Source organism: Canis lupus, chromosome 20, assembly GCF_011100685.1.
Source record: "Canis lupus familiaris isolate Mischka breed German Shepherd chromosome 20, alternate assembly UU_Cfam_GSD_1.0, whole genome shotgun sequence".
Lineage (NCBI taxonomy): Eukaryota > Metazoa > Chordata > Mammalia > Carnivora > Canidae > Canis > Canis lupus.
In genome coordinates, this window is record NC_049241.1 from 21,112,261 (window position 1) to 21,137,243 (window position 24,983).

At 40.3% G+C, this 24,983-nt stretch overlaps 1 protein-coding gene and 1 long non-coding RNA gene across 13 annotated transcripts in view; one reads left to right on the forward strand and one right to left on the reverse strand.

Moving 5' to 3' along the window:
• LOC119864657 overlaps positions 1–19,773 on the reverse strand; it is a 35,454-nt gene extending 15,681 nt beyond the window's left edge. Inside the window, exons 1-2 of the long non-coding RNA XR_005374763.1 lie at positions 19,733–19,773; positions 1,256–1,549 (exon numbers count right to left, since the gene is read on the reverse strand). This is a non-coding gene — a long non-coding RNA (uncharacterized LOC119864657). The remainder of the gene's footprint in view (positions 1–1,255; positions 1,550–19,732) is intronic.
• Positions 1–24,983, forward strand: part of FOXP1 (forkhead box P1) — a 584,602-nt gene that overhangs the window by 538,750 nt on the left and 20,869 nt on the right. For 10 of the 12 annotated variants that reach the window (XM_038565860.1, XM_038565870.1, XM_038565861.1 and 7 more), the window contains 4 exons: positions 1,140–1,227; positions 14,586–14,669; positions 24,360–24,561; positions 24,666–24,745. In XM_038565860.1, the coding sequence (XP_038421788.1) occupies positions 1,140–1,227; positions 14,586–14,669; positions 24,360–24,561; positions 24,666–24,745 (454 nt within the window). The remainder of the gene's footprint in view (positions 1–1,139; positions 1,228–14,585; positions 14,670–24,359; positions 24,562–24,665; positions 24,746–24,983) is intronic. The other 2 variants (XM_038565867.1, XM_038565864.1) reach the window with 1 other exon arrangement.

Here is a 24,983-nt window from a genome sequence, read left to right on the forward strand (position 1 = left end):
AACTGAGTTAAAGGTAACCGTGCTGAAGCTGAACATTGGTTTATTTAGGTATTTTGAAAGGTTGCAAACCTGGGTTCTAAATTTCTTCCTTAAGGCACATTTGGAAAAAGTCCCTGAAATAGGGTAGCACCCTAAAGTCTTAAAAATCGGCTATCCCTCTTATTGTTGTTGTTGATGTTGTCGTTAGAGCATGTGATAATTTTACCTTAAGTGCAAATTTTGTTTGGGCCTAAATGTCAAGAAAATGTTCTTCATAGAATTGGAGATGAATCTCTCTTTACATAATGAAGTCTTTTTTATCACTAATAGGAAAGAACTGAGTTATAAGGATACAGGAATTTTCATTTTTAAAATTTTAGGCTTTGATTCAGCCCTCTGATTACCAGAGCTCTTACGTATGGTAAAAGTGATTGAAATTTCAATTTGTTAGCCTTTTCCCTGTTGGAAAATCTATAATAAATAGTAAAAGGACCACAAGACAGGCATACACAGCATGTGGCCTGAATCATCTATAAACTGGATATCCAGACCATTAACAGTGAAGAACCCAGGCAGAGTTTTCCTTTTAAATAATTGTCTGCATTTTGTTCCCTCTCCATGGTACATAATTTGCATGTGTAGGTTCATGCTTCAGATTTTGTGTGTTTAAAGTTGCTTTTCCACCCTTTGCCGTTTCTGACATTCACGTTAATGCATTTCAACATAAGGGTGTGTCATCAGTTACATAAAACCCGTGTTCTTGTGAACAAATGCTCCTATCCAGACCCTGACAAATTAGGCTTCTGAACTCTCCAGAGATCCCTGGCTGTCCCTTTCTTAGATATCTACCCATCGAGGGGGTCTTAAATGTCCACCTCGACTTAATTGCTGAAATTTCCTTTTATTTATGTGTAAATGGTTATCTCTAGATGCCCTGCAGAACTTCTTCCTGGAAGACTTTTATTTCGGTGATAACAGTGTACTAAATTACGTGTAATGCCAGTATTCAGTGGTGGGGATGGAGAAGTGCAGGCTGTTCACAAATGGACTGTCCGCTGCGAACTAGACCCAACTAGTTGATGCTTAAACATCCTGGTAACTTATGTTTTCCTTTTTTTGTTTCTCCATTTCACTTAATGATTTTCTATGTATTGTTGCAGACATCTCAACAGTGAGCATGCGCTGGACGATAGAAGTACAGCTCAATGTAGAGTACAAATGCAGGTTGTACAGCAGTTAGAGCTACAGGTAAAACCAAATTTATTTTTAATATTACCTCAGTATTCCTCAAATTCCAAATTTCTGTAGTGTTCTGAAATGAGTTCCTGTGTACTCATTATTGAATGGAAGGTCCAAAACTTGTTGTTGTCCTTTCTTTCTTTTCTTTTTCACTCTTGGGAAAGGTTCACCTTCAGCTCCTTCTTTGGAGCTGCTGCTCAGATGTTTCAAAGTTCTGTGCATCTCTGTGTATGCCTCGAACGCCCCGCTACCTCTGTGAGCTTTCCATCTCTCTCTCTCTCTCTCTCTCTCTCTCTCTCTCTCTCTCACTTCCCCTCCTCTGTGTCTTCTCCTGCAAATGGAAAATGTTCGAAGTTAAAAAAACTTGCACCTTATCTGTTGTTGATGTGAGTCCCCTGAGTTGCCAATATCGGTAAGCTGGAGTTAGAGGAGCCAGGGAGAGAGATTGGAGAGAATGGATGGGAGTGGAAAGCACACTCGAGTGTCAGCAGCAAGTACACACAAACACACACACACACTGTCAAAAGTTAACGTAGAAGCCACATGTGGATTTATTCCTCATGTTAATTTGTCACCTTTTCTCTCAGTCACTGAGAACAAGAGTTCAGTGCATACATTTTAAATATGCACACACATGCACACACCTGCAAACATGTTTTCAGATATATAATATATAATATGTATACATATTTTTATATACATATATATATATATTACACACACATATATATATATAAAACCTAGTATTTGGCAATCCATTGGGCCATGTGGAGTGTATTTTGTAACTCTAGAAAATAAACTTCTGCCTATTTCCCTGTGGATCATAGTTGTGAGGAATGGGGGGCACTTTTTAGTGTGGGTTCTACTTCTTGATGTCACTTGTTGATGAACCACCATATTTTAACAATAATTCCATTCTTGGTATAATTAATAGAAAATTCATTTCTAAAAGTAAAAATTGGGTCAGAAATGGAGATTATTAAAATGTACAATTGCAAAAGCCTGACCCTGCAAACCCCATTTATGCAACCGAGTTCCAAAATGCTTTTGAGTGCTTGATGACTCACTGTGGCTTCTTCCTCTGGCTGGTTTAGTGTAGGCAAGAGGTTAGCCGACTAGGGGAAATTAAAACAATGTTGTACATTATATTGTTACCAGCCATCGAAAAGCCTATTTTGTATGCAAGACAGCAATGCCGAGATATATGGAGAGCCCTAGGCTAAGTACAGAAGATAATTACATTTGGAATTTTACTGAGTTAAGTCATTTACAGCTTCAAATAGTTGCAGAGAAAAATCAGCCAAAACATACTTAAACTTTTTGTTGTGACTTTTCAGGATAGAAAGGATTTTTTTTAATTAGTTAGCATCTTATATGACAAATTACATTTTTTTAGTAAGATTGTCTCAAAAGTTATTTTCTTTAGCTAGTTAATATTTTTTCATTCATACTACAGATATGAACTTATTAGAACAGTAAAATATTCATACAGGCAAAGGGCACATCATAAAATCCCCAAATTTTTACGTAAGTCTTTGGAAACATCTTTAAATTTAGCATGTTTATTCAGAAGGAAAACAGTAGTGTCATTTAACTCACCCCCAAAGTTCACTTCTGATTGATGTGTAGTTAGCCCTTGAGAAATTGGTTTCAACAGAACTTTATGGCTCTTGCTACCTAAATCTTTATGTATTAGTGGTTATAAAGTGATTCAAGTTCCTGCATTTATTTAGTTGATAAATTCTTAACATTCGGTTGGAATAAAGTGTTTTTCAGAGTGTCACAGTTTGCCCAAGTAGGTGTTCCAGACTCCAGATTTGAGTGTGGGGCTGTTGTTCAATACTGAGGAACTGATTATCTGCTTTATTCATTATTCCTCACTCTCCCCAAGAGCTGGCAAGAGAAGGAAAGGAGTTAGACCATCAGTAAGTTAAGTGGTTCTCTGCTGGAAGCTTTTATGTTATTTTTTGATGGGTGTGGCCTAGGAGCATTGCAGACTATTAGAAGGATTCTTTGATTATTTTGGATTTCATTTATTCATAGATTTCCTTTTATTCTTTAGCCCTAAATCAAACTGAAAGTAGGGTTTTCAACTTGTGATAGGAATCAAAGAAGATCATCTGGCCAGAAGTTACTATATAGTAGTTACCTGTAATATTCCTAGTAATATTTTTGCTTGAGAGTTTGCTTTAACAAAGGAAGGGACAGGCTCTCTCTAAAGGATTTGGTTTCTTCAGAGGCCAAGGGAGTTAAGGTGATAGCATAATGCTTGCGAAGAGCAAGAGTTGCCAAACTGCAGATTATGAGCCAAATCCCAAGAGCTAACAAAGGTTTTCACATTTTGAATAATTTAGGGGGGAGAGAATCAAAATAAGAATGAATTATGTGAAATTCAGAATTCAGTGTCCATACATAAAGTTGTATTAGAACATGGCCATGCGCATTCATTGACACATTATCTATGGCTATGGCTAATGGCTGCTTCTGCACTAAAACAGAAGAGTCGAGTAGTTGCAAAAGAGTCCCTGTGGCATGCAAGGCTAAAAATATTTACTGTCTGGCTGGCTCTTACAAAGTTTGCCAAACAACCTCTGTTCCAGAGAATTCAGAAAACCCATTTGCATCACATTATGTAACAGCAACTTTTCCCCTTAGGTTCTGGGCTATCTAAATGTCTCCTAACCCCTTCTTACTTCTTCCTTCTTCACTGTGGGGTCTGAAACCATTCTAGTCACCGCACTGGTCAGGTTTCCCCAACGGCAGCTTCACATAACAAGTATTTGTCCATCTTGGGGATCGTGGAAAGCAGGCTGATGGATATTCATTTGTTTATCTGTTTAGTTTACCAGTTTGTTTAGCACACATTATCCAGAGCCTGTAGCATAGCAGGAACTTAGCCGAAGCCAGTAAAAGGGTGGCAAAGGTGAGCTAAATGGTTAAGGTTGCCTTCCTGGTTCTTATATTTTAAAGGAAAAACAGACTGTAGATAAATAATTTTCCAGTGCTGCTATCCTCTTCTTGGGTAGTGCTAGCTGACACTGATGGGTTCCTGAAAACACCAGAAACATGCTCAAAAGAGAGTTTCAGTGCTAGAAAGGAACCCAAGCCAAAGCAATTTTATCCATTAGATATTGTCCAAGCAGATGAAATATATAAGAACATGTTAACTGTTTTTAGTTATTAAAGAACGCTCACCCTGAGCCAGAACTGAGAGGTCAAGATTAAGATGGAGTGTCTCTGGGTGGCAGACTGGCACAGGTGGGACAGTGTGAGACAAGGTACACTTCAACCCACCAGCTGTACTCATTGTGGGCTTCCTCTTCCTCTTGTGTTCAACATCTCCATGTCTGTACTGTCACATTTGCCATTTCTTGTACCCGTGTCTAAAATGCACTTTTTAATTGACTTAACGAACAATTGCTGTGCCCATAGAACCTGAATTATTGGGGAAATCAGGTCCCTGCAGCGGCCCAGAAGGAGTTTGAAGAGGTGTTCTCATGCTTGAACAGCCTCTCTCTTATTGCTCGTAGGCATCATCCCCCCATTCTCTGCACAGCACACTGATGAATCATCACCTCCTCTAGAGAGGATGCCCTGGGCATGACCGTCCCCGTGACTACTTCTGTTTGCCTTAAAGAAGGCATTCCCCAGACCAGGAAGTACCTGAACCTCCAAGTATATTATAGAATTACCATTCATTAACTTGAATTTGAAAAACAGTTGCACAACTTAGCACTGCAGGAGAGAGCCATCAAAGATGCACAGTAAGTTCCCCAACGGTGATCTCTATATTGTTGGAGGAGCAGTCTCTCCCTACCAGCCAGACTCTCAAGGCACTTCTCTGCACAGCATTTTAGGTCTCTGGCATTTACATCTGCGAGCACAGTCACATGTGTGCCCCCATTGGAAAAACAAACCCAATAATCTCAAAATGGAGCTTACATCATAGACCAGTGGAGGTTCATTATGTCTACCCTGGAGCATCACTGTGAAAGGGTTCCATAGGAGACAACATAGGGTGTTGTCAGCTAGCACCAGACATGACCATTATGAATGAAACCCACATGAATGATGTCCATTTCTAGTCCCATGGATCTAAACCCCAGAACTCTTCACTCTGACCCAAAACAGAAGGCCCTTGTGTTTCTTACCTCCAATGAACCTCTCCTCAAGAATTAGGTGGAAAACAAGGGGATCGTGGCTAGAGATGCTTCCTTTCTTGGCGCTATATCTGCGTAACGCTATACTGGAGTCACACGAAAAGCCTTCACGATTCCAACGTTAAGAGTTAGGGCAAGAAGGCAGAAATCACGATGATGGCCATGAAGTCTGACTCAGGCCCATTCTGTCAACATCGTGTATAAGATGCATGCGTATTGTTTTTATTTCTGTGGGAAGTTACCACAATATGTAATGCATGTTTTCCTATTAGTGGACCCATTATGTGGAACTTATTAACAAAATGGTTAATTGATGTCTCATGTTACCTCCCATTACTGGTCTCAGAGGAAAGAGGGGTTGAAAAGACATCTTAGTGGCATTCTTAGCCTTTCTGAATATTTCTAACCACATTTTACTGTTAGAAAGACAGTTGTAATTTTTGACATCGTAGCAGTGGACTCAATGGTGGTTAACTCCATCTGTTACCTGGAAGCCCAACATTGTAGAGACTTTGTGTGCACTGCTTGCACTGTACACATAGGTACCTAACATCAAGGTAGACGGACATCATGGTAATCATTTGGGTGCAGAACATGACTGTTTGAGGTAAGGGAATATATTTTAGGATTTTATCTGTTAGACGCTTTCTTTTGACAGAGTCTTCTGGATGCTGTGCAGACAAGAGGATAGGTTAGAGCTGGAGGGGGATGATGTTCCCACAATCAATATGCACGGTGTTTTATAGGTCATGAAATGTGCATGTGCTTGCACACATACACACACACACACACACACACACACACACACACACACATAGACACAGAAGATAGAGGAGCTGGAGACACAGGATGTGGAAATAGTTTGCCCACCCAGATGCCATGGGCAGGAGTGTAAGAAGGCAGCACCTGAAGCTTCCTTGATACTCTGAGCACCAGCCAGGATGGCCTGAGGGATTTAAATATTCATATTAACCTAGTTACCTAGTTGCCCAGGTTCACTTAGGTGGGAAATGCTTCTGAATTATCTCAACCCTTAAGCTGTGAATGAGATGGCACAAAAGTTATCTTAGGGACTAGGTCAGAATTCCACTCTGGGAAAAAGGAAAAGCATCTAATTTAACAGATAAGGAAAAGTCTTCTGACAGATTTCCCTCTTCAGAAAGCTGAGACATTCATGGAATAGATAAATTTTTCTGACTAGATATATGTTGGTTTTAATGATCATGTGACCTTGCTCAGTTGTCAGAACATCCTCCCTGGGTATGAAGATGGGTTTTGAGTGAAGAAAAAAAAGCATTGGAGACCTGATGTTTCCTCACATCCACAGCTCAGCATGTGTCAGGGGACAGGGCTCAGGACAGGATTCCTGCAGTCCCTCGGCCTACAGACCCTTTAGAGTGAATATTGAAAGCAGCCAAGAGGAAAAAGAGCCAACCAAACCAATGGAGGTTTGACCAGGCAGGAGGGTGGGAGTGATGGGGTGGGACCTTTTGTCTTTAATAATTTGATTCCATTCAGTCACTATTTATCAAGCACCTATTGTGTTCTGAGCACTGGATGCAGATAAGCAAGGCAGCCTCTTCCTTCCTGTACTGTGCAGCCTGGCAGTGAGGGAAGACTAGCACGTCTTTAATTCCACACCAGGCAGAGTTTCTCAGAGGAAGCACAGGAGTCGTTGTGGAGCTGACCCGGGAAGGGGCAGGAGCAAGTAGATTCCAGGAGGAAAGAGCCATTGAGGGATTTGCCTTGATCGTAGTATGAGGGAGCATAGTGGAAGAATGTATGTTCGTTCTTGAAATCATCTCTCTGTTCCTCAAGAAGTGGGATGACCAGTCTCCACAGTTTGCTTTCCTGAGACTTGGGATTTCCAGTTTCGAAACTGGGAAAGTACCTGGCAAAGGGGAATGAGTTGTTCACCCTGATGATTACTTTGCATCCATTGGCTTTGGAAGAGAGCTGTCTAATGCCTCCTGTTCTGCTTGTAATTTATAAAGGACCTGGGAAGCCATTTGAAAAGGTAGTTATTGAGTTCCTACTAGATGCCAAGGCAATCCTAGGTGTTTCATACCCCTAACTTCATTGACTCCTCACAACCCACCTGTGAGTAGATACTTCCCTGTGTCCTCAATCCTAAGAGTTATTTTCTTAAAGGAAAAACAGAACTTTTGGAAATCAGTATACATCAGACATCTAATGAGCATGTGCCTTTCTTCTCTTTCGAAAAGGTGTTACTAAGTCACTGATGACCTTCACAGTTATTGGCTTTTTGAGTCAGAAACAATTCTCTGTGCCTCTCCTCTCACAGATGAGGAAACCGAAGTTTACAAGGTCTAATTCACTTGTTCAAAGCCAAAGGCCTGAGATTCTAGCCCAGCCTGTGTAGCTCACGCCTCCTTTTGTATGGCGCTGCCACCTGGCACTTTTCATGCAGGGTCATCATGGCTCATTGAGGTTCTGTGTATTACCCCAAGGCATTGCAGATCACTGGGTTTAAAACCTGCCTTGTGAGGCCATGCCTTTCTCTGCCCCTTGGAGCTCCCTCCTCAGCAATCCATGGCAGCTAGACAAGGGTGGAACTTAGTGACATAGGAACCCCTTGGAAGTTCTCTAAATCATCTGCACCAGGAACTGTAAGCTCCAAGAAAATGTCAGGAGGGAGAAAAGTGTACAAGTTTCAATAGCAGAGGGAGACATTAAGCCTAACACAGATCAATTACTGTAGGGACTTTACGTGTGATCACTCTACCATTAGCATTACTGTTTGTAATCACACTAGCTTCCTGGACTTTTGCAAATATATTATCTGTGATGTGTCCCACTTTGGGCCCCTCTAACGCCACTGAAGGCAATACTCAGGACCGTTCTTCACAGCAGTGGCCTCACAGAACCTCCTGGACTCTCCCTGAGTAAGCTCAGACCATGTGGGGGAAGAAGTTCTAATGGCATCATCGCTGCATATTGTCACTGCTTTGTGACTGGAGCCAAGAAAAAGAAGAGGGGTTCTCTGGGTTTCTCACTTCCATGTTCCCTCTTTGAAAACCAAGACACTTATTTTTCATAATTTAAAATCCTGCTTAACTCTGGGAGCATTAGAATTCCTAGACTATGACTGAGTATTAGTGTGCGTCTGCTTTAAATGTCAAGAGAGTCTTTAATAATAACACGTAAGGAATGTTAAGATGGTGATAGAATACAATAAAAGTAGGGAAATTCTTCCATTGGGGTGAAATGAGCCATAGGTTGCCTCCCACCTGAGAGCTGTGGTTGTGTTAAAGAAATCATTTATAAGTTTTCACTGGTGCTGAGCTTTGAAGGCATGTGAATGACCATAGCTTGATACAGTGGGTCAAAAAGAACTCTGGTAACTACTCAGTTAGGTAGAAGATTTTCATTTTCCCTCCTTCTAAGTCGCTATTTTGTTTTTTGTTTTTGTTTTTCCCCTTGTTTTTCTTCTTTTGATCCTATGTATGGTAGAGACCCATGGAACTGGATGAGCTCTGCCTCAGTCAGTTCTGTTTGGATCATCATTGTATATAAAATGAGACAGTCACTGTCAGGACTTCCTCAGTCTATGGACAGGAGTCTTGTCTCCCCAAACTAGTGCATTAATCCCGGACATGTTGGGGTCCTTATTAAAACTTTTACTCCCACATTCCCTCGCTTGGCATATTGGGCTTATTAGCAGGTTTGGGTGAGACCACAGTCAGTTAAATTTGGGATCATCATCATTGTACAGGAATAAGCCCAACTTCCCTGCCCCTCAGTCAAGTGGCTGCTGAAACTCCTCATCTCACCCTGCCATGGAGGTTCTGCATCAGTGGTTCAGTGTAGCAGATGGGAAGAGTGGCAAAGATCTGTGTTTGCATTTAGCATCCCAGGTGCATCTGATAGTCAGGCATCCTGTAGCTGGAATTCTAGTTTCATCTCTGCCCCTTCCCAGCTCCATGATCTTGAGTAAGTTCACCTATTGAGCCTCAGTTTCCCCAACTATAGAATCTAAGAGTAGGACTTAAGAGGATTTGAAGTAGCCACAACAGTCTTTGCTTCTGTGAAATCAAGTGAGTGACTTGGTCCTTTCTTCTCATCTGTTCTTGGTAATTCTAGCATTTTTACGCATCCAGAATCCTTCATTTGTTTCAGATTTTGTTTCTCACAAGTGAGAACCGCCAAATTGGGCTTAAAATGATTAGTCCTCCAGACAACATATAAAGTGATTATGTTAAATGAACCTAAAACCATGTTCCCTTTTCTCTGCTAAAAGAATGAGTTTAATCTCCTCAGTTTTTATCTTTGAAGACCTTGAATGGAGATCCTCGCCTTGGGCGGTTATCAGAGTGTCCAGAGTGATACACACGTTCCAGTCTTTCACAGCCAGGACCAGCTAAAACACCATTTGAGGCCATGGCTAATAGAAGAGGGGATGACCTATATCAGCCAAGGGGAGAAAAAGCATTTGCCTAGGATGAGGGAAAGAGACAGTGAGAGTCAAGGAAATAAATCCATAAGCAATGGGCTTCATCTTTCCTACAATTTCTGTTTCATTCTTCAAAACATCAAAATTATCTCCCAATCTAAGCCACCTGCAAACTACACAGAACTCCTGTTACATGGACCTGGGTTCCAAGCATACAGTCAACCAGTAGAAGTCTAAATAGACTAGACTGATGATCTAACTTTGCTTTAAAGAAAGTTAGATATTTTTGAGCATCCATAAAGTGCTAAAAGGCTCTGTGCTAAGCCTGTTATGTGCAAGAACTTATCTAATCCTCAAAACAACCCTTCAGAGTTCAGAGATTATTATTCCATATTTAGAAGAAGAAACTAAATACTTAAAAAGGTTACATAATGTGCTCAGAGTCATAGAGCCAGAATTTGAATCCAGTGTATTCTGATTGTGGTGCCCACGACCTCCATCCATTTTCACCCTGCTGTCTCTCCAAAATTGAGCAGCAACCTGCTAAGAAGCAAACACTGTACGAGCAGGGCCCCTCAGCTGTTTGGCCCGTTGGCATTCTTTTTATATCAGATACCCGCCCCCTGTATCCACCAGGAAAGTATTTAGAGAGTAATTTCTGAGAGCACAACATAAGAGATTGTTTTAATTTGCCAACCAAATTTTTAGTTGACCTTTGGTGTACATTTCTCATCCTCCTTTTCTTTGCTTTTCATGGGATTCAGTTTATGAGGAAATGCTGGAATATATACTTGCTAATATTAAATGTTTGTATTGTCATATTATAATAATGAAAAGATGCCGTGAAAATGGATAGGGATGCTGAGCTCATGGAATGATGGCATAAAAAGTAATAAAGAATCAGAAAGCTTTTCGAAGGGCCAGTGAATATTAAAAATGCAATACAGCCCAGCCCCTGCAGAGAGAGGATATGGTTTTAATAGGTGTGAAATATTAGCCTTTTTTGCCTAAAACAACAAGAAGTAAATTTGGCAGGTGTTTTTCCCCCCTTTAATTGTTAAAAGGGTTTGTGTTAGAGGTGATCAGCTCACTGATGGTGAAAATCCAGAACCCATCCAAGAATATAGTAAGTTCTAGTTAGCACCCATCAAACAGAAACAGAAACTTGGATTTTTGTCTTTTTTCTGTAACCTTGCACATCATATGTTAAAAAAATAAAAAATAAATAAAAAGCAGAACTAGGACGGTAGAATTGAGTGCAACTTGGATTTTTGTCTTTTTTCTGTAACCTTGCACATCATATGTTAAAAATAAATAAATAAATAAATAAATAAATAAATAAATAAATAAATAAATAAATAAATAAAAAGCAGAACTAGGACGGTAGAATTGAGTGCAAGGCAAATAATGACCCGGGGTAATTCTCAAAATGGACAATGAATTCTATGTTAATATTCTCATGGAAAAGTGAGAAATTGTCTCCCTTGGCAGTAACCTCCAAGATTTATGAATGTGGGTGTGTGTACAAACTCTAGGTGTGTATTTGCAACATGGTGTTACTACATTTGACCAGTAAAAGGTCAGCACAGTAGACATCTGAATGGAATATAGAGGTGATGATTCCTTTTGATGCTGGGAATTTGGATTTCCTTCTCCTGTGTTGGTTAATTGCTGCATCAACAATATTTACCCCCAAATTAAATCACAATTAATATTCATCAGACTCTTAAGTAAATATCACCTCTCACCCTTTAACTTGTAATGTTTAGTGCAGCAGAGTACTTGTTTTTAAAAAGAATAATAGATATGCCTTCATGCCTTCTGCCCCATGATAACTTTTAAGACAAAACATTATTTAAAATTCTAAGAATATTTTGGTCCTAACATCAAAAAACTTAAAACACAGTGGAAAAAAAAAAAAAAACCCTACAGAAATACAAATAACTGTTGAAAAATGCCATTGCTAACATTTTAATTGTTCTAACCGAGCCACTTTGGAAAACTAAATTCCTTTGGCATTATGTGTTCAGAGCATCTTTTAGTTTGGCCGTTCAATAACTTACTAAAGCACAGAGGATGAATAACGTAAAGTGGCTCCTAATATGGTATCATTTTCATTTCCTGTTTGTTGAAAGATAAATGCTAACACTGTAAGGCTTTTTTTCTTCCTAATTTATTCCTCCCTGTACCACAAGGGAATAAAAAGGAAAAAAAATCAAATGTGATATGGCTTGAGACTGAGTCATCCAGCCAGGGATAAGCCGAGAGCTTTTTCTCTCTTGCTTTCCTACCTTTTCCCTTTCCTCTGTCTTTTCCCAACTGCTGAGACACTCCTTCCCCTTGGAAAACACCTTGATTTGAAAATGTCTTATTTGACTTCTATTTTGGAATAATACAGCTTACAAAAGATTCATATTTCTTTTTTTTAAGATTATATTTTTGAGGGGCGCCTGGGTGGCTCAGTGGTTGAGACTCTGCCTTTAGCTCAGGTTGTGATCCTGGGGTCCTGGGATCGAGTCCCACATAGGGCTCCCTGCAGGGAGCCTGCTTCTCCCTCTGCCTGTGTCTCTGCCTCTCTGTGTGTCTCATGAATAAATAAATAAAATATATTTAAAAAATAAATAAGTTTTAAAAAAAAGATTTTATTTTAGGGACACCTGGGTGGCTCAGTCCATTGAGCCTCTGACTCTTGGTTTCAGCTCAGACCACGATCTCAGGGCTGTGAGATTGAGACCACCATCAGGCTCCTGTGCTCAGTGGGAGTCTGCTTGAGATTCTTTCCCTCTCTATCTCCCTCTGCCCCTTCCCCTGCTTACACTCTCTTACTCTACACCCCCTCAAATAATACACATGTAGATAGGTAGGTAGGTAGATAAAATCCTTTTTTTAAAAAGCAATCTCTATACCCACCGTGGGGCTCAAATGCACAACCCTAAGATCAAGAGTCACACACTCTACCAACTAAGCCAGCCAAGTGCTCCCAAAACTTGATAATTTGAAGACTTAAGGTTAATTATGTGACATAGAAGAAATCAGCCCTTCCTCAGTTGAAAGGCATTATATTGGACAAATGGTCTATAAAAGTGCTGATCTAAGACTCTCTCAGTGTGTCTCTCTCTCTCTTCCTGTCACTCACCCATTCATTAATCTCTTCATTTACCCCAAATTCCACAGCTCTTCTCTTAACTCTACCTTTATCTTTTGGAGATATACTCCCCACTGACTTTACAGAGGTATTTATTATCATGCCTGTCAGCTTCACCATAAGCATCTTTGCCATAGACCTCTTTGCCACAGTCATTTGTACCACAGAACTAATTGTCCAAAGGCAATTTGGCCCTAAGAGATTAAAAAAATAATAATAATAACTGACAGTATGGTTTGACGGTTTAATTTCATTTCTCCATTGACACAGTACTTCCATTTTTATGTTATATAAATCTTGGCCCTCATAATGGTGTATACCGTGGCACAGAGTTTCCAACCTACATGTCCCATAGAACTTTGGAACGCCTCTCAGTGGACATGTGACCATATGCCAAGAACAAGCAACAGTGTAGAAGGCTTTCACAGTGCCATACAGAGCTCAGTTACAAACATGTATCCTGGTATTTAGAAACTGATACCTCTCGTAATGAAGGAGGAAATGTTTTTGATAAAAGAAAACGTGCAGTGCTGAATGAGGGTAAATGAGAGTAACAAAAAAAAAGTAACGATACTCTGAAAAAGTGCTTCAGTATAGTCCACAAAATAAAACCCGTTACTTGCGCCGTATGGCCATCATTCCACACTGTACATTTTGAATGAATTCAAATGTTTTTTATTCACAGGAGAAGGCTTTTTGTTTTGTTACTCATTTTTTATGTTTCATTTTTTCCTTTTTCAGGAATGCCCCTCCCTCATTTGTCATGATTGTATCTTTTATGGTAAAATTGTCTTATGGCCTATGAGTTATGTGCCAAAGATGCTGGTGGCAAAGATGCTGGTGGCAAAACTACCTAGATTTTGTCTCCCCTGTACCCAGCTGTCTTGAATTATCAAAAATATCATTAGGTTAAAACAGTTCAGGGCAAGCATAAAGTATAATCCAGTAAGTAATATTCTGAGTGCCTACAACGTATATCTGACTAGGAGCTTGTATGCCTTCAGAAGATAACTTTTTGTGCAATGAGAGGACTTAACTTTTTTTAAGATGAGATCAACACATAGTAGGTACTCATACATTAAATAACTGAATGATTAAGCTTATTCTGCATTCCTTTGGATATGAGAACTTGCCATCTCCTGGAGCCCCGTGCAGGCCCTGCCGGTATTGCTCACCAGCACGGTGCTGATCTATGCCTACCTGTTAAAGTTAGTTAGAAGTTAATTCTGCATAAATGTATCCATGTGTCTAAGAGCTTTTCCACAACCACAAAAGATGAATTTTATGAGTTTTTAGCTACCTCACTCGTTTTCCTTTGGCTTCCTCATGAATAAGATTGGCTAATAGGCATGATTCACGTTTTTGTCTTTTAGCTGTCTGTGTTACATGGGACTCCTTGGTGCCAGCAGGTCTAGAACTTCCCAGTTAAAAGCTAATGCATCTTGTGTTGAGAAATCTCACACTGACACCTCCAGTTACTTCGAGTTTGGCAATGGCTGTGTAGATTTCAAAACGATTAAGCAATGAGAAAGATTTTGTCATGTGCAATGGTGCTATAGTTTAATTTGGAATATGTATCATTTTGGATGTTAAAATAGTAATGCATCTGTATTCAAAGAAATAACAGAGCATTTCCTTCCCCCACTAGCTTGCAAAAGACAAAGAGCGCCTGCAAGCCATGATGACCCATCTGCACGTGAAGTCTACCGAACCCAAAGCCGCCCCTCAGCCCGTAAGTACCAAGCTCTACACCAAGGGGACAAAACCCTACAGTATCTTTTCTCTGCTTCCCCACCTCAAGTGTAGGAGGCAGGACAGCCTCCTCTGGCAGCTGTTAGTATTGAAGGATCTGAGTTGAGTTGACTGTTTCTGGGTATCTTTTATGAAGAGAGCAGTGTGCAGGGCACTTAAGAAGATAGAGGATGATACAGAGCCCTAGCCATGAGGCCCAACAACTAGCTCTTCGAGACAGATGACTGGTGCTGTAGCAGGGTATGAAAATATATTATGATAGGTCACTGGGAAGAGGGAGAAAAAAATCTTTCCAAATGCTCTGTTTTGCAGACTCCATGGTCTGCAAAAGACAGACCATGGAGTCAAAAGAAGAAGGCATTTCAGCCTGGGTTAGCCATGAGACAGCAGGTATGAGAAACAGAGTGAAGGCTAGTCCAGTCTAACTGTAACAGAGGAAAGAAACAGAAAACACACTCTTGGAATAATTGGAGGCTAAAATTGTGGAGGGCATCCAATGGTTGTTAGACAGTTAGAAGTGAATATTACTCTTTTTTTTTCAGGTGGGAGATCAAACACGGTTCACTGAAATTGCATTTAACTTTTAGGAATCTCCTACTTCCTGCCTTGTTCCCTTTTCCTTAACCTTGAAGAGTGCCATCCAAGCACAGACAGTTAATATCGAAGCAGAAGGATGGTTTCTAAACCCCAAATCCTGTCTTGGGCCTCATTCCTTGCTATAAATTGATCGCTTTAACAGTTGTATTTCTCATATACTTATATTTCTAAAAATCTCCTTGTAGCTTCCACTGATTATTCAAAATGGAGAGAGTGCTGTGCTTCTTGATTTTTAAGATTTGTAAAATTTAAAGGTACACTGCCTTTATTTGATTTTGCTTGGAGTCACTGTGTGAAAATTAATTGAGCGTTGACAATCTATAGTTAGTACCAGCAATTTTAATCAATATGCAATGATGCAGCGTAATGGCAAAGTATTGGTTTATCTGTTTTGACTGATTTTTTTCTATAAATAAAGCAAACATACACCCATATATGTATGATTTATGGTGATAGAAATAAAACGGAGTCAGACTATTAACCCAGCAAATATGGTAGCCTGCCAAGATGCAGTTGGCAGACAAAATTAATGTCTGAAACAGAACACATTACTGAGATATAGGACATAAAATCATTAAACACTTTGCGCATCCATTTTTACTAGGAAAGAACCCTTAGTTTCCATGTGTTTTGCAGTAAATGGCTAGAGGACTGAATGTGTAGGCTACCAAAAAGAAAGGGAAACAAAAACCTAGGCTGTTTGATATTGTGAATCCACAGTAGTCAGCTGTGCTGTTTGTATTGCCTTCATCAGCCCCTCCTTCCTTTAAAGAAGGGTCCTTGGGAATAATAGGAGCCCAGCTAAACAAGTTGGTAAGACCTGGAAATGACTTGATGGAGTTCTCCAGTGGGCACAGCCAATTGCTAGGGGAATCGATTACCTTCTGAACTCTGGTCACACTGCTTTGTTTGAGATGGGATTTTTTTTTTTTTCCCCAGGATGAGGAATCTGAGTCTTAGTAATCTTAGTCTTAGTCTCTAGTAATGAGAGAGAGAAAGAGATTATCTCCTACTTCCTCCATGGATTAAAAGCAGTGGATAGAATAATGTGTGGACTCCAGACTCTGGTCTAGGATGGACTCATGTTGTTGTATCTGGGGCTCCTTGGGAGGAGGAGATACGAAAGTGGAGTTGTGAGACCCCATGGGGTGCTCAGTAAGTGATGGGGCCAAGTGTTGGCAGGAAGCGCCATACAGGTACACCTACATAGGCCACAAAAGGATCATTGGGAATCTCCATGAGGACCAGTGTGAAGCAGCCAGTAAACAGGGAAAAGCAGTCATGGGGGAAAGGCACAGGGAAGGAAGGTTTGTCTTGATTAGTATTAAAAAAAAAAATGTTTTACATTCTAGAAAATTATAACTTTGAAGGGGACCTCCTACTAAATTTATTTTTAACTGTTCTATTGAAAATTCTCTACCACTAGTCAACATTATCTCTTAGTAGCTCAGCACAGTATTTCTTTATTAAAAGAAATAGGCACGAATATTTTTGACTGAAAAATTAATAGCTTTTGAATTCATACACAGCAGGTTTTCTTTTGCAAAGAAGTCCAATATCGCTGCACAGCACTTCTATAACCATTTATTTAGTGTCCAAGTCAAACCTTTGACAGCTAGAGCAGCGCTACAAGCCAATATAAAGAACTCCAAGATGTAAACCAACAATAGGCCGTCTGTGTGAGGTTTGCCATTGTCAAATACATAGATTGTTTGGATTAGTTTATGTAAATGTACTGTTGTATTACCCTTTGAAAAAAAAAAGATCACATTTGTGTATGAAAAGTGGTTCCCTTCACAGGCAGCATTATAAATTCCTTATCCTTTAACTTACATGTAAGAAGTAAAAATTGGTGCCTGACAAGCAGATATTGTGTGACACTCTGTTGCCGGAGTGAACCTACCTTCTTTTCATTTATTGGAAAATAGAAAATTTTATTATAGATACCATCTTATAAATCAGGAATTATTAAAATATGTATAGGTGAGGCATTGGGAAATTAATTATAAAAGGTAGCCGTGTAGCGTTTTGCATAAATTTTTACTTTCCTTGCCAAAAAAGGGGGGGAGGCATACACATTTAGCAGACCCTTGATTCTTTCAACTTTAGGGATACAGAGCTATCTGATGATCGATTCTAAGGTGCAAAATATTCCTTTTTGCCTGTAATTAATTTATTCCACCTTAAATAATAGAATGCATAGTATATCCTTCTAGAATCTTTGATTTGAAATAAGCAGCCACCAGGATTCAAATCTAACCATAGATGGGGACTTTCACGTTATATCCTTGCCAGTAAGTTGATGAGGTTTTTTCTTTTTTCCATTTCTGTTTAAAAGGAACTTCATGTTTATTTTAAAATTCTTAGTCACTAAGTGATAGAATGCTTTGCTGTAAACGTTGCTTTTCACTAAATGCCATTTGGGTGGTAAGTGTCATTTGTTGTATCCAGTCATCCAACCAGTCCCTATTTCATTGCATCAGAGAAACTGCCAAAACCTTGGATTGTCCTTATATCAGCTCATAGACACATTCCTTGGACCCTATTGTAGAACTCATCTTCCCATTTGGGTAGATGGAGAATATGCTCATCTCAGGACGGTCCTGAGTGTTTAGGCACAGCTGTAAGCTCATCCCACACTGGGACGTGTGTGGGGGAGCCTTACTGTTCTTTGGATACTTTCAGTAGCACATCTCCCCCTCCACTTGCCTTCAGACACTTCATATCGAAGAAAACCTTTGCTTCCATAGTCATACCCAGGACAACTCACACAGCACATTATTTTTGGAAACAAAATTCCTGTGTTTCGAGTCAAGCTGTTTTATCAACAAGTATGTATTAAGTATGCTGCTAAAAACACAGAGCAATAAAACAAGAGAGCCCCATCCCTGCCACTAAGGTCTTTGTGGAGTCTTGAGGGACAAACAACGACACACACTCATTGCATGATCATGCCATGTGTCAATAGGACAGCCGATCTACAGTGGGGATTCTGGGAGAAGTGGTGTCGGAGATGAAAAGGAAGAAATGGACAGGAGTCAGATCTGTGAGTCTTTCCTTGGGTTCAGAGGAGGTGCGTGTGTCTGTGGGTCTCTGAGGAAGGCAGTGGGGAGAGGAAGGCATGTCACAAGGACCAGTGTAGAGGAAGCAAAGGACCAGCCAGCATCAGATAAACAAGGCTTTCTGGTTTTGAATTTATTTGTAAGCTTTTAATTTTGTGAAGACTGGGCCCTGCATGGAAAAGATATGTAAAAGTTTCCCAGAGCAGCTGTATATTTTAGCAGTTGGGGATGCACAATGGGAAAAGCCTTTCTTGACATATGTTGAGAAGGGCCAAATTGACTATATTTTGAGTTTGAAAAGATTCTTCTCTTTTCCGTGTGAAGAGCAGCAAAAAATCAGACAGGAGTAAATGATCCTCATGAGACTGATGGATATTCTTTGGTTCCAAACACGGTAACATTCTCAAAGTAAACACCAAAGTGTATTGCTGGGGGTTCGTGTCCCCATGCTTGCTCCATGGAGAATTTGCTGAGCTATTTCCTTGGAGGGAAGCGTAACTCAGAGGACAAAACAATAACAATGAAAAGAAGCATGTCTGTGTCATGACTTTATTAAGCTGTTAAGGATTTTTTAAGAAGACTTCCCTATCATAATGTCAGGAAAATCCTATAAAGCGTATTTTATAATGCCGGAGTACATGAGAGGTACGCCTTGCTTCGGGGTATTCCTGCACACCAGAAAACAACTCCTGATCCTGGAAAAACCACATTCCTACAGATTTGGTGGGCAAGTAATTATAGCGTAGGTAGTATATCCTTCTTTATGAAAATGTTATAAAACGCTTACAGGAACTTGGATATTTGAAGCGAAATGCAGTATTACATTTTCCTTTTTACGCATTCTCTTTTCCTCCAACCATAGCAATTAGGACTGTTTCGAAATAGTTTTTAGCTGCTATAAAAACAAAGTGTCCCCCCTCTATAAAAAGGGTCTTTTAACTCTTAAAGCAATGGCTGATCCTTTGGGCTGCTCGCAGCCTTGCTTGAGGCCTAGAGAAACAATCATAGGCAGTCATAAACGATTCTCTAGCACAGTACACACAAGCTGTTTTTCTGTAGTGTTTCTCATGAAGCCCCCCCCCCCCCAGCCACCACCACCACACCCCCCAGCCCCATTCCACCATACCCCTCAGAAAGGCCGGCCACCTCTGAACGCCCCCAATTCACGTCTAGAAACCGTGTGCCGTTCAAGCAGGCCTCAAGCCCGCTCAGGGCAGTGAAGCCAAGAGCAGAAAAACGAGTTCTGTGAGCCTCAAAGTCCCTACTAAGCAGCGAGGTGCCCCAGTGTTTGGGTTTCAGGTTTGTCTTTTGTTCTCAGAATCTGTTTTCATGTGAGGCAAGAGCACAAACAAAAATAAAAATGAGTTCTTATGGGAATACTTACGACAAGTCTGTTTCTGTCCGGGGTTTACATCAGCGCTTTGTTTATTTTTTAAAAATGTGAGTGACTCATCATCTTTAAAAGAAGAGAGGAGGTTACTGTTTAAAAACTAAAGATTAATCTTTTACAAAAGGACTCAGCAGAATACGAGGCAGCTGACAGGGTCCTAGCAGTTGGGACGGGTACAGTCCCCAGGACAGTCTTTCTGGAAGTGAGCTGGGGTAGGGATGGGGGAGACGGTGGTTAAGGGCACCCGGAGATTTACAAAAGAAAACCCTGCAGCAATCTTAAGTGATAGAAGAATGTAACTTCTGGCCAGACCCTCAAAGCGATTATCTTTGCCGAAATCATCACATGACGGAAACTTGCCATGTAGAAAATATCAGAGTTACTAACTTTTCCAAACATAGCAACTTCTTTTTAAATAGAAAATACACACAATAAGAAAAATAGGAAAAGAAACCCTCCCAGTCCGATCCCTTCCTGCTCCATGCCCCGGATTAAAAAAAAAAAAAAAAAAAATTATCTTTTAAAACCTTAACTACAATCAGAAACACGAAGCACATATGCTTTCATTTCTAATTGATGATTATATTAAGATTTAATAGTTTACAATTAAGATGAATATTTCAAGATTACAGCAAAACCCACACCAGTCCCGATCTGTTCTTCCGTTCTAAGTCTGTAATTAATTTTCTTTTTTTTCTTTTTCTTTCTTTCTTTTTTTTTTTTTTCTTTTTCTTTTTTTTTGAATCCACTGTTTTCAGAGAGACCTTAATTAGAAGAGCAGGTATGGTTTGAACACAGAGCCTGTTTTGAACCCTTCCCCATGCTCCATCTTATCTTTCCCTCGTGACCCTCCTCCCTGAAGATGGTTTTTCCTCAAGACAAGCATGTGATCATCAAACAAAAGTTTAAAAGTTAACAAACTTCTATAGCAGTTGACAAGGTTGACATTTCATTAACTTGTTGGTTCAGCCTTCAAATGATTCCGAGAGGCGAAGCACCCTCTGTTTGGAGTTTACGGCTTTTTGTTCTTCCTTCCCTCACAGACTACAGTCATGTTTAATTTGGAATCTGGGCTCCTTTGGCAAATTAGCAATTAGAACAATTTTGTGGGAATATGTATATGTGTCATTAGTTTTCCTGCAAATTAATAGCAAGGGCAGAGGTCAGGCAGAAATTTTCCACTTGACTGCCGTTCCTCTATTGAGACTTGGCACTTGGTTGTGGAATGGCCACAGCTGCTCTCAGCCACCCTCTTCCTGTAGGAACTGTCTTTTAATTAGTTTACCTCACAGCCATCATTACAAATATTACTGCCTCCCCTCCTCGAAGTAAAATTACTGTTTCTACAAAATATTCCAGTGACATCTTGCACCACTGCACATTGATGGTAGGGTCACTCGAATGCAGCATTTAATCATTAGATCACCTCCGTCCGCGTCTCCTAATTAGAACCCTTACAATACATTTTTATCTGGTAATTAGCTGAGATTGGCTGCTTCCTCTGTGGCTTATTAGAGACAGCCCAGCAGTGGGTGTGAATCACGGTGTCATTTGTCAAGCCTGGTAAGCCCCCTCTCCGCTCTCTCCTGGCTTCGTGTTTATTTCCATTTGCTACCTATGTTCAAAACCCTCCAGAAAACTCTACCATGTATTTCTTTGCGGGCTGTGCTAACCTGCAGGGATTTTATTTTTCACTATTGCTCATTCGGTACACACAGTCCAGGTGTTAAGACCTTTGGTAAAAGCTACAGATGTCCCATTCTTTTCACCTTTTATGACACAGTACCACGTGACGTGCCTGTTCTCCTGTGTGAGCACCACAGATGGATTTGTTACTTGCCGAATGTTTACATGAGTTTTGGCTTTTTTCGAGTCCACTGCACTGGGTGCCCCTTCCTCACAGGATGGGAAAGCAGCCGGCACGTTTCTTGCAGCCGTTGTATTCATAATTCTCATTACGTGTTTAAGACAGTTATGGTGTTTAGGTGACTGTGTTTAAACGGAAAAGCCTAAAAGTAGAATTAGTCCTCAGAATCGCTTTATGTTTGTCACGCACACTGTCCTTTGACCGGTGTCTGTATTCGATGGTAGGATCTTCAGGGGCAGCGAACGAATGTTCTGTCCCTATTTTTGTCATTTTGGTTTCATGTGCCTTATATTTGTTCAATAGTATTTCTTGAATGTCATAAGTAGGGACTAAAGCTATTCAGCGAATCCTTTCCAAAAATGAGCCTATAGAGAAACGAAACTGGTTAATGATTATTTTTCCCATTAACTGGGCATAAGAGATGCTTATACTGAGAGCCTAGGATCACGAGTGTGTGTTTGGTTGTGAATATAGACAAGTTATCTCATCGATCATGAGCCTCAGTTTACTCACCTGTAAAACGTGAGCAGTGACATGTCCCTTATTAATCCTGGTATGAGAATGAGGTGAAACCACACAGTGGCAGGTGGCTTACAGTATGGTTTATACAAATGGTATCCATGCCTTTCTGGAATGTTTGGATATTTTTAGGCCTAGCAGCATCTGAGTTTTAAAAGCTGTATATTTATGAGCAGTAGCCTTTCATGCACTAATTTCCTTGACCCGTTGCTTAGGCTGATGCTTATACATACTGTTGCTGCACTTGGTCAGTGATTAAGGCCCAAGGCAAAGAGGAGGTCAGCCCCAACCTTCCCAGTGGCTTCTCAGTTCTCCATTCCGTGGCTGCTACTCTGAACTGGAAACACTTAGTCCTCAAATAGGTGTCATAAGTCAGGTTTCCAGCACTAATAATAAAGCAACTCACAGCATTGGCCCAGTTTGCTAGGGGGTGGTCCTCTCTGGAACTTGGTTTTCTCCCACATGGGGGCTGGGGGAAAGGCCTGGCATTAACTGAGTCAGCATTTCACCAGGGGAGTTAAAAAGGAAAGCACAACTACAGGCTTTCAATCCACCATTCCCTTTGCAGGACCATGTTTACATTTTCTCCATTAATATTTACCTAACAATATTTGATCTTTCTTTTCTTCGAATTCCTTGTTTTTATTTTATTATTATTTTTAATGGAACTACCCTAAACATATGAGAGGCATTCTCATGGCCTTTTTCATTACTAGAGTATGAGTAGAGTTGAATCTTCTCAACAAACTGGAACTTTTAATGTCCTCTTTATGATCCCAGAAGAGTCCCATTTTGAATACTTTCCATAAGTAACGCCTTATCCATAGGGCTACTGCAATAGTGAAATACTTACTTTGTTAAATGATCGAAAATCAGGTTTGAGAACATGTTACCAAATAAACCTACTTGCCTAGGTTTACTTGGCCGGCTATAAGTATCTGAGATAACCAATTCTGTGTAAATTGTAATAATATGTTGTAAATGGCCAAGTTCTGTAGTATAGCCAGACTTAGTATTTCTGGAAGGACAAATTCAGGGTAAGGGGAACAGGCCCATTTTTTCAGTATTAATAAGAGAAGCACTTCAAGGTGAAGGTTTAATGGAAGGAAACCTTACTCCTTCATTTTCCTTCATATGATTTTAAATAAATACTACTCATTTCCTCTCTTAATTCCATTATATTACTGAGCATTTGAAACTCGAAGAAAAAAATAATTTTTACAGTTCCCAATGTGTTTCATATGTCATTTTTTAAAATAGAGTCCAGTCCTCTATTTGGTTTAATGAAGATTATACATTAAGCTTTCAAAGATTAGTCTTTGCCAACTGATATAACCCCATGACGTCTTATTGGATCAGTGCCACTCTTTTTTAAGATTTATTTATTTGAGAGAGAGAGTGGGGGGGGGGGCAGGGCTCAGAGAGAGACTCTTTTTTAAGATTTATTTATTTGAGAGGGGGGGGGGGTGGGCAGGGCTCAGAGAGAGACTCCAGCAGACTCCACGCTGAGCACAGAGCGCAGTGCAGGGCTGGATGCTCAACCAACTGAGCCACCCAGGTGCCCCAGTGCCACTGATTTTAGTAGCAGTCATAGGCCGAGTATCCCTGTTGGCTCCCATTGGTGAAGTTTCTTTATGGGGTTAAGTAGCCTAGCCCTGTGCTGGCCAGCGTGGCAGTCACTGACTACATGTGGCTATTTAAACAAAAGTTTAACTCTGATAAAAAGTAAAAACAGTTCCGTACTGGCTAGCACAATTGACAAAGTGCTGTTGGAGAGCTCAGGTCTGGAGCAATGTATCCCAACTGATGGCTTCTACAGTGTTGGTATTCACTGGTGCTACCAGGACTCTGTCACCTTCCTTGAGGTTTGGCAAGCACAGTAGGCAGCCCAGGAGGGTTTGAAGTCATGACTCAAGAAATGTTTTGATCCAAATCTTGTCAAGCTTCACTGCGCCAGGTCACCCCTTTCTGCATTCTCCACTCATTTTCCACTGTCTTTGGAAGACTCCTGTGTCCCCAACAGGTCAGGAGAACATGGCCAGAGAGATTTTGAACTAACTACTATGTAAACTGTTTTTACATGAGAACTCATCTCCTATTTCAGTCAATTATAAGCATCTACTTACAGAAGTAAAACTAGCCGGGTGTCCCCTGCATTATTCCTGCTGGATTTCAGATGCCTGCTTACTCACTGTTTTTCTGAAGCTCTTCTAAGAATTCTTCTTTTCCTCACAGCTGAATCTGGTATCAAGTGTCACACTCTCCAAGTCTGCATCTGAGGCTTCTCCACAGAGCTTACCTCATACTCCAACGACCCCAACCGCCCCCATCACTCCCGTCACCCAAGGCCCCTCCGTCATCACCACCACCAGCATGCATACGGTGGGACCCATCCGCAGGCGGTACTCAGACAAATACAACGTGCCCATTTCTTCAGGTAGATACTCCCATTTTTGCCTTATGCAGAACTGTAATAGGCAATTCTTGTAGACCAGCCTCTTTTTAAAAATGATAATTAATAGGACAATGATTCTTATTTAGCAGATATTGCGCAGAACCAAGAATTTTATAAGAACGCAGAAGTTAGACCACCATTTACATATGCATCTTTAATTAGGCAGGTAAGTAAATAACACAGTATGTGAAATTATATCAAAAGGTATACGTGTACATGGATATATTGATGAAGTAGATTTAAAACCGTTTAGTATGCAAGCATGCTAAAACCTTTTCTATAAGGTTTTTTAAAACTGCAATATATAACATAATTGCTTTTGATTAAGTATTACAATACGATGTGATTATTAGGAAATTCATTTCACACAACAGTGAAAATGAGCCTGTTTAAAGATGGCAAGT